The sequence below is a fragment of the Pseudonaja textilis genome, chromosome 2 (assembly GCF_049901715.1).
Source record: "Pseudonaja textilis isolate UNSWEBS1 chromosome 2, rPseTex1.2, whole genome shotgun sequence".
NCBI classification, from domain to species: Eukaryota; Metazoa; Chordata; class Lepidosauria; order Squamata; family Elapidae; genus Pseudonaja; species Pseudonaja textilis.
This window is the reverse complement of record NC_141991.1, coordinates 216295226-216305262: the sequence shown is the minus strand read 5'-3', so window position 1 is coordinate 216305262 and position 10037 is coordinate 216295226. Positions and strand designations below refer to the sequence as shown.

Genomic DNA, 10037 nt, shown 5'->3' with positions numbered 1-10037 from the left:
TGCCTGTCTAAATCTCCACTGGCACTGGTGTTCCTAGGCAGAGCTAGGTGCTTGGATGGCTGTGTGGGGTGTGCCACTTCCTGAGTTCTTCTGCGTACCCAACACACTGCAGGATATGGTACAAACTCAGAGCTGGCATATTATGAAGTCTGCTATCTTCTTCTCAAACATGAGCAACTATAATGGCTACAATTGTGCTACCTCACTATTATCTAATTTTTTTTTAAAGATTCAAATACACTAAGTCAAATTCTATTGTTACTTATATTCTAGTAAGCAATACATGACAACAGAGTTGATGCAGAAGACAAGTTTATTAAAGATACTACCAAAATTTTTGGCAAACATTAAAAAAATTAGATTTGTAAACATAATGCTTCCCTTTTCAATTGGCAGCACTTCGAAAGAAATATATTAAGACAAAAAGAAAGGACAAATATAAGTCTAAGTTTTGACCAAATAACTTATGTTCCCACATGATAAAATGATGGTTTAATTAAATTAAACCAATTAACACCATGAAATGAAAGTTTGTGCTGTTTGATGATCACAGTATTTTGTAGTTAAATACATCTTTGTTATATTCCTGATCCTCAGGAAAAAAATCTTTAAATGTACATTTCATATAGGCAATAGTTTCATTGCATATTTCTCTTCAAAAAATACTTTTATAGCAGTATATAAATAGGCTACCTACATGTTTAATTTTATAATTTTGCTCCAAACTATAGAATTATTTTTAGAATATCAATTCATCTCTGGTAAGAAAACTGATACATTTGTCTTGTACTAACGCATGTTAGTTACATCCACCTGAACATTTGGCCTATGTCCATTCCTGCCCTCATATTGTGTATGCATGCAACTCTCTCTCTCCCCACCCCTCTCTCACACACACACACATTAGGCCACAGAACACTCCCCATTTTTACACAGAGGGAAGCAGTGTACTTATGGTAAAATTAATTAAGTATATTTCAGGTACATAAGAAAACACCATAAGGCAACCACTGTAGTGGGGGTTGAAATCACAGGAATACGTGTTTCTTGTATGTGTATATATGTATGTATGTATGTGTGTGTGTGTGTATGTGTGTATATATATATATATATATACACACACACACACACACATACACATATATATATATATACACACACACATATATATATACACACACACATACATATACATACATATGTATATATATACATATATATATATATGCATATATATATATGCATATATATATATATGTATATGCATATATATATGTTATATACCACCTTTGAACCCGCCCCAAACAATGTATCATTTTTGTTTTATTTTGTGCAAATTTTAAAACTCTGTACCACTTAAGGCAAATAGTTTTGCATTCAGAAGAAAACAATTCAGAAAATAGACCTGTAGTTATTGAAAAGCTTTTTTTTTTTAACTACAATTTTTCATTTGAAAAATGTACAATCTCAGAACTATAGAGTCTGGATCCCCATTACCCAATGGTAAAATGATTTCCATGGATAAACAAGTAAGAATTAAGGAAAAGGGGACCAGAAAAAAGCTTCAACTATGCAGAGAAGCAACATCCTCACCATCAACAAAACAGCAAATTCAGACTGCCTTAGAAAATGTTCAGACTGCTCCTGCCTTAGAAAATGTTCACTTATTTTAAAATCTTAGAATAAGCTGTATGGAATTTTAAATAAATAATCTTTAGTTTATTCACATCTTCTGGTCCAGAGCCTTAGTGCCATGACCCTGCTTGTTGTTGGTCAAATTCACCTATAACTCTTTTGATATGAGCCAACTTGTTATGAAGATATTCGCATCTGTACTTTTCTTCATGGTAGTTGGGACTAGACTGTAACAGCAAATAAAAATAAAATAAGCTTTTGAAAGAACATCATTCTTTTAAACAAATTACATAGCTTTTATTTTTAATAAACACTCCCAAAGCAGCTAAAATATCTATATTTCACACATCAAACAAGAAATACAGAAATAATTAATTAATTAATAATTAATTAATTAATTTCAAAATAGTAAAAAATAGCATTTTCTGAAATTTACTTTAAAGAAAGGGATAAACAGTGTATATTTAGTCAAATTTCATCCAGGAAAGTTTTAATGGTTTCATACGATTTATCTGATTTAATGGATCTATACATGGAATTGCATCTTTCCATAAATATTTTTGTCTTGGATTTCTGAAAAATGATTCACTTTGTTAATGCTAACTGGGACAGAAATAATGGTTAATGTATGAGTGAAGACAGTCATACATTACTATTTCCATATTGCTATGTGCGTTCATTTATTCAAAATATGATATGTTATGTAAAATTTGAAAAACATTAAAACATTAAGCATGATACAAAAATGTTGAGTGCTTTCACTCAAAGTTGAGTGGCATTTGCCAGGGTTCTGGATGCCACCCACAAACCCAAACTATGGTTAAGATACATCAATGACACATTTGTTATTTGACCCCATGGAAAAGAAAACCTAAACAATTTTCTAACACACCTAAACAGCACACACCCCTAAATCAAATTCACCATGGAAACGGAAACAAACAAACAACTACATTCCTAGATGTACTAATCTACAAAAAAAACAGATGGCACACTAGGACACACCATATACCAGAAGAAAACACCACCAACCGCTACCTCAACACCCAATCCCACCATCACCCAGTGCAGATAAACTCCGTGGCCAAAACACTAATTGCCAGAACCAAACACCTGGCAGACAAGACACACATAAAGACTGAACTATGCACCCTGACTTAAGTACTGACAGCCAATGGCTTCCACAAAAGCAAAATCACAGGCCTGATCCACAAAAACACACTGAGCCATAATAGAGACCTAGAAGATGAACAGACCCATGGAACAGCTTTCCTGCCCTACATAAAAGGTACTACAGACAAAATCAATAAGATACTACACAGGCATCACATCAAGACTGAAAAGACAGAAAAATAGCAGCCATCCTAAGAACCCCAAGATAAAATTGACCTGGAAAACTAAGGCATATATGAAGTCCCTTGAGCATCATGCCCTGCCACATACATCGGGCAGACCAATAGAAGAATAAGAATCCGCCTGGATGAACACAAAAATGCAGTAAAAAAGCTGGAACATACTTCCTCACTAGTCCAACACATGAAAGCCACAGGTCATAGTATCGACTTCAATGGCACCAAAATCCTAGCCACTATAAAAAAAACCAGCTACAGAATTATCAGAGAAGCCATGGAGATTGAAAAAAGACCTGAAAGCATGAATTGAAGAGATGACTCCATCAGACTCCATCAGTCAATTATCTGGAAGCCTGCACTCAAACAAACAAACAAAAAATCTCCACACCACAAGCCAAGCAAACACCTGGTCACAAACAGCCCCCCCCCCCGATACCTCCAGCTCAAACACACCCCAACCAGCCACCCAGATGAAACCTAGCTTCCTAATAAACGATAGCCGGCCGTTCACCTCAAGCCAAGCCATACTAAAAGCCTCCAATACAGGAAACACTATGTTGCCAGCCAATCAAGACAAAAAAATGCTACAAAACAGACAGAAGGTATTAGAAACACCAATCAAGCAGAACACGGCAAACTCCAAGACCAATAAACACAGACCAAGACTCCCAACCAATCAAGTTGAAGAAAAAACCATTCTAACACAGCAGGAAGCTAGCATCAAATTTAAAACAGAAATGGCTGTGAAAGCCTGACACACAGACGAACCCATAAAGACTGAACTATGCACCCTGACTAAAGTACTGACAAGCCTGATGATGACAGATGAGATTCTGCCGAAACGTCACTACAACTTTAAAAGCACAACTATAATGATGTGGGAAAATACCTGAACAAAACTGAATACCATACATATAAATACCTGCGAAAACTTAAGAAAACATATATATGTGTGTGTGTGTGTGTGTGTGTGTGTATCAGAGCAAACAAAATTAAACTTATACAGGTATACAAATTAGACTATAACAATGCTAAGTTAAAAGAATATGATGTATCATTTTTAATAGTAGCAATTGCACCAACCTGTTTAATCTTCTGATATTCTTGTAGGACTTCCTCATGAAGGATCTAGAAGCAAAAATGAATGGCTATAAAGTTCAGCTAAATCTGTAGCTCTTTGAATTTGATTCCATAAAGGTGTACACAGGGGCATAAAAATCCAAGTTTTTTCCTTGGATTTTACAGCTATATCCTGGGGAAGGATGCAGTATATGGTATGTAGACAGATGTTATATTCACACCCCTTTGTGCAGCAAATCATTTTTTGGAATTGAATCAATAAAATTACATAACTTTTAATTATTAACAGCTTCTTTGAACCAAGCAAGCAGGCAGTGTATAAAACATGTGCAGTATAAGACCTAAGATGATGTATGCAAAACATTTCCCTTCTTTCTACCAAAAATTGTCACTTCTTTCCTTAAAGTTAGAGTGTTTTCCATCTAAAGTCTAAAAATCCAAATGAGAGATCTCTCATTCGTTCCTTTTTCTATCATGATGTAACAGCAAGGAAAAATCTTACTAACAATGAGAAATGTGTTACTGATACTGCCTCTGTAACAAAGTGGTTTTTTTTATATCAGAAAATTTGATAATGCAGGTATCTTTCTGCCCATCATGCTAAGCACACCTAAATAGAGTAGTTTCCTCTTAATTGTATTTCTCTGCTACCCCGTTCTTTTTTTGTTCATAAATAATTAAATTAAACCATAATAACTGTTCCAGTTTATAAAGAGAATGGAAATAAAAACCAATTTGCACTTATTTCTAAGCACTAAATGACTTCTGTTCTCTATTTCATCATCTGCACTCATCACTGTAATACAGTGTTTTGACTACTAAAACTATTGTCAGAGATATAATAAATAAACAATCCAATCTAATTATACCACTTTTGCAGCAACCTTAAAGGAAAAAAGCAAGATTACAACATCACAATAAATAAATGAATCAACAAATAATAAATAAAAACTACTGTAGTAGGAATCACTAATAATAGAACATTCTTCAATAAATATTTTTATAAAGGTTTCATTTTAGGAATCATTCATTCTTTTGTTCATTCATCCACTCTATGGATTCTTTTGAAAGAAGCAAAAATAACCTGACTACTTGCACATTTGCATAACCCAATATTACTATCTTAGCCACAACGTAGACTTTCATGAAGAGAGTTTTAACAATTGAAAAAGCAACCCTTACCTGATATTCCTTAGTTCCTGGAGAGAGTAGTTTACGCTGTGCATCTAGTTTCATAAATCTCCTAGTTACACTCTCGATCCTCGCATGCAAAGTTCTGTACTCATCATATTCTGCATTAAAATCATCCTTGTAACTTTGACGTTGCTCATATGAGACAATTGCTATGTATTTGCTGTTGCAAATAAAAAAACAATGTTTTTATAATATTGCCTGGTCCTAAATAATTGCAGTAATTCTTCAAAACTTATCAAATACACTTATATTCCTTAATCCATAGCACTCATTGCATGATCATTATTAACTAAATTTTATTTTCTACACTAGATATATCTCATTCTTTCCATGGCTTCATACAAAGCCATTTAATGAAGCTAACAGCTGAGATGATTCAAATAAGGTTCCAAGAATAAGAGAATTAACTGTTTAATCCCTCTGTGAAAATATGCTCAAATTTTATGCTTTCTAGACTTAATATAACTGAATATGACTTAACTTCTGAAAAATATTTCTCATGAATACACTAGGTCAACAAAGTTAATAAAAAGCCCAACTTATTTAAAGCAAAAGAAATAATTATCCAACTGTATCAGAACACTCAGGACTTTATTTATCTGCAGCTCTCATTATAACAAGCACTTTGCTGCCAATTCAGTTCTTGCTGCTCTACTGTCTTTAAATGCCTGCAGGGTCTTTTTTTATTGGGCCAGTCTCTCTCCCTTCACACACACACACACACACACACACACACACACACACACACACACACACCAAATTAGTACACCCCATTTAGAAATGCCAATAAACAAAAACAAAAGTATATTTCAGAAAATATACTTCCCTTGCATAATATTGCAAGGATGAAAAACTAGATAGTAAGAAATAAAAAGCAATATGCAACAGTCTGTCAGTATTGGATAAAGCAAAGTTCCAGGAACTTTTAGCTCTTTATCTATCTCTTCCATCACTGCCATTAATGTTACCTTTATTAGAATTACATAAGCTTTAAAATGTTATATAAATGCAAGATAAATGATTCCAAATGGGAGCGGAAAAAAAAAAGCCCAGGATTCAGTGCCAACTGTAGCTGATATGCTAGACATATACAAGCACTGTCATTCTAGGGATAAAGGTCCTTAGAGTAGCATTACCATTGCTAAGCCGGAGAGCACTTTAAAATTACTAGCAAAATTATGCCAGCTTGCCAACTCAAGCTATTTCAAAACACAAATCACTGGGGAAGAGCAGAAAATGACATTCCAAATTTATTTGCAAAAGTTTTATTAGACTTTCTTTTTTGAAAGCTCCTTCTGTATAAGAAAAAACAATTTACTACAAATATCTGGACACACATTGGAAGGAAAAAATGACAGAATTCTGTACTAGAGTCAAGGTGGTAGTATCAGAAGCCAACTTTATTTGCTTGGCAAGCTGTCCAAATGCCTTAGTGAATAGTTATTTTGTAAAGGCCAGTGGTAACAAAAGCAGGCACTTCAATTTGGTAAAGTATTTGAGATAGGTGGCATGTATATTAAGAAGTTTTTCTATATAACAAAAATTGCATAATTGTGCAACATTTTTATGCAGCTCTGAAATAAAAACCCTGGTAACTCTTATATTTTAAATGTTCATCACTCTAGGTAATGCTGCATAAACATTTTTTTTTACTATCCCATCCCTTTCTCCAAGATTAGTCACTTACACAAAGTAGTCTGGTAGTTCACTTGTTGACAAAGGATCTGTAGTGGCAGTGCATGTCTTTTTAACACCTATAAAAATAGAAGTTTTAGAATTTGACAATGTTCCAAGTCAAACTTGATTACTACGCTGCTCCTTTTTACGGATTAGCTTTAAGCGAGAATGAAGAGCACCTTTCTTTGGTAAACTATTTATACTGCAAGTTATCTGGCAAAATAGCCAGGGGCAAAAATACAAATGGAGAAATAATGTCAGCCTTCATATAATATCCTAATCTATTAGACAAGCCTCTCATAAATTACAGCATCTTCCCAGCTATTCAAAAATTGGACATACGTTGGAATTTTACACAAACGTCCAGCAGAACTGCAATAAAGAGTGGAATGCTTAGTGTTTTGCTTTTCATGAATTCTTCTCCCTCATCCAGTATAACATAAAATTATGATCATGCTAGATTGTAATGCAATTTACCACAGAATAACTAATAAAGATAATTGAGAATGCATAATATAAGATAGATCCATTACAGTAATCTTTAAAGTGGCAGGGTTAAAATAATGGTTTGGATTCTAAATAATCTGTTGTATGAATGAGATGTATAACACTTTCAATTTTGTTACAATATCATGAAATGTTAAATACTGGAAGAAGAAAACACCAATTACATTGTTAAGTTATATAAAGCAAATCTGTTGTTTTCTTTAAAAGTGTATGTTTGTAGTTATCTTTGATAGCTTGGAGTATTATTTTGTATTATTAAACAACAGACTATCAACATATTTGTAACCTATCTAAGACAATCATATTGGGAGCTCCAGTTAATAAAAGACCTATTATATCCATTCAGTGATAAATTCGTATAAATAATTTGCTATAATTTTTCACTTGATGCCAGGCTTTTCTTTTTAAAAGGCTCATAATTCAGGAGTTTTAGTCACTAAAAGTTGTTGGTGTTCAATAACTTTTAGTAAGCAACTACTACCTCTGTTCTCTGTTTTTTTCTAGTCATTGAATCTTTCTGAAAAAGCAGAAGATAATCTTTAGCAAAACACTACAATGCAAAGCTAATGTTACAATTATCAGTAGAATGCTGTATTTAAGTTCTATCTTGAGATCAATTTTATCTGCTAAGACAAAGTTCCCAATCTTTCCAGCTTTGGGAGGGGGTGGAGAGGGGATGGTTCTGTGCAAATGGCAGGCAAGCACACACTCAGTTTCATTTCCGTCCACTGCTTGCACAAGTGGGGAGGTGTGTGCGTACACTCGCCTGTCACCTCCTTGGTACGGTTCTGAACAGCTCCAGGCCTGTAATGGGCTACAGCCCAGGGATTAGGGATCCCTGTAGTAAGAAATCAACCAAATGGAATGCAGGACTGCATTTCATCTATTAATTTATCACATGGAAATTAATTTTATTGATTAACTTTATATCCCACTTTTCCTTTATGAAGTCAGAAGGGCATATATAGTATTCCACCCCCCAATTTCACCCCACAACAACAATCCTGTGAAATAAATTAGGCTAGAAGGGAATGACTGACCAAAATCACCACGTAATGAACCAGACTGATTTTCTTCCACCATGAAATGCATGCATGTGCATTTCTAAAATATGACCCATAGTCACCCTTATTATCATCATGTGTATCACTACACATTTATCTGACTAAAGGCTTGTTAGAAATTATTAGAAGCAATTTTAAACTATGTTTTAAATGTGGTCATAGCTGTACAAATGAGTGAGGACAAACTTTTGCCTTTAAGATGCATCAGGTTTCCAGTTTACATCAGAGAAATCGATTTACAATTTGGATTTTGCCAAGTTACACAGAAATATCTCAAAAACCCAAACAGAGTCTGTCTCAAGGCCCCTCCACTGATTAGGAGCTGTAATAGATAAGAAGCTTATTTTGTGTTCTGATTCCAAACCCCCTCTCACTTTCTCTTGGGAAGAAACATGGTTCTGGGTGAATGTTTATTTTTAGATAAGCACCAAAACTAAACAAAACTTGTAAACTAGTGCACAGGGGGTGTTTTTACTGGTTAATATTGCTCCTCTCTTTGCCGAGAAATAAAAGGAAATACATGGACTTAGTATATTATTTGGTGATGGAAAAGTGGAAAAATATTGTATGTAGTTAAATGCACTGAAATTTACATTATGTTATAACATAAAAGACAATTTTTATAAAATGACGTATTATAGGCCATTTATAAAATTATCTATCATTCAGAAAAATGTCTAGAATGCATAAAGGTACTTCAAATTTATGTTGAAACTGTAGACAACATGAGGGGTCATTTTATGATGTTTGGTGGACTCAGAAAAAAACCAGAAATTTCTGAATTTAAATACATATATTGTTCCAAAATTAACATTCAATTTAAACCAGAAATTTTCTTGCAGGAATTAATGGATGGTCAATTAGAAAAGGAGCCATGGAAAATTACTTTTATGTATGATTGCTGCTTAATTAGTATTGGGAGTGGAGGTGGATTTTCGACTGGATGTTTGACTATTATATGAGCAAACAAAACACTGAAATAGTCTGAAATATCCACAGTGGAAGAATAGTTGGTGAAGATGATAGAGTTAGCAAAGATGGCAAAATTAACTTGTTTTATTAGAGAAGATCAACTACATTTATCTGTGACTAGAAACCCGTATGGATCTTTTGCTGATTTTTAAAAAATCTTGTTAAAAATTTCTTCAGTAAAAATTATATTAAAATTATTCCTATTCTTTCCCATTATATAGCAAATGAACATGATTTGTTTATGGGATTAAAAGTTTAAGTTCAAAAGATGGTTGCAAATCATTCCCACCATTATTTAGAATGGTTACTTCACTAGTTAAATAATCTAGTGCAACCATTTAAAATAATTAAGATTAAATTATTTTAAACAGCATTTTATAAGATACAATTAACTGACAAAAAAAGATAACCTTTGCTCAAATATGGCATTTCCATTCCTACAGATTTGCATAGGAATTTGTTCTGATTAGCCTCTCAAATTCAGGAATCAGTAAGTACATGTTAGATTCTTATGAATTATTGCAACAACATGAGTGATACTCCAACAATAGAAATG

At 33.6% G+C, this 10037-nt stretch overlaps 1 protein-coding gene across 1 annotated transcript in view; it reads right to left on the bottom strand.

Moving 5' to 3' along the window:
* Positions 1–295: 295 nt before the first annotated feature.
* ELL2 (elongation factor for RNA polymerase II 2) overlaps positions 296–10037 on the bottom strand; it is a 41077-nt gene continuing 31335 nt past the window's right edge. Inside the window, exons 9-12 of the mRNA XM_026719264.2 lie at positions 6949–7015; positions 5250–5421; positions 4071–4115; positions 296–1862 (exon numbers count right to left, since the gene is read on the bottom strand). Of these exons, the coding sequence (XP_026575049.1) occupies positions 1746–1862; positions 4071–4115; positions 5250–5421; positions 6949–7015 (401 nt within the window). The 3' untranslated portion in view covers positions 296–1745. The remainder of the gene's footprint in view (positions 1863–4070; positions 4116–5249; positions 5422–6948; positions 7016–10037) is intronic.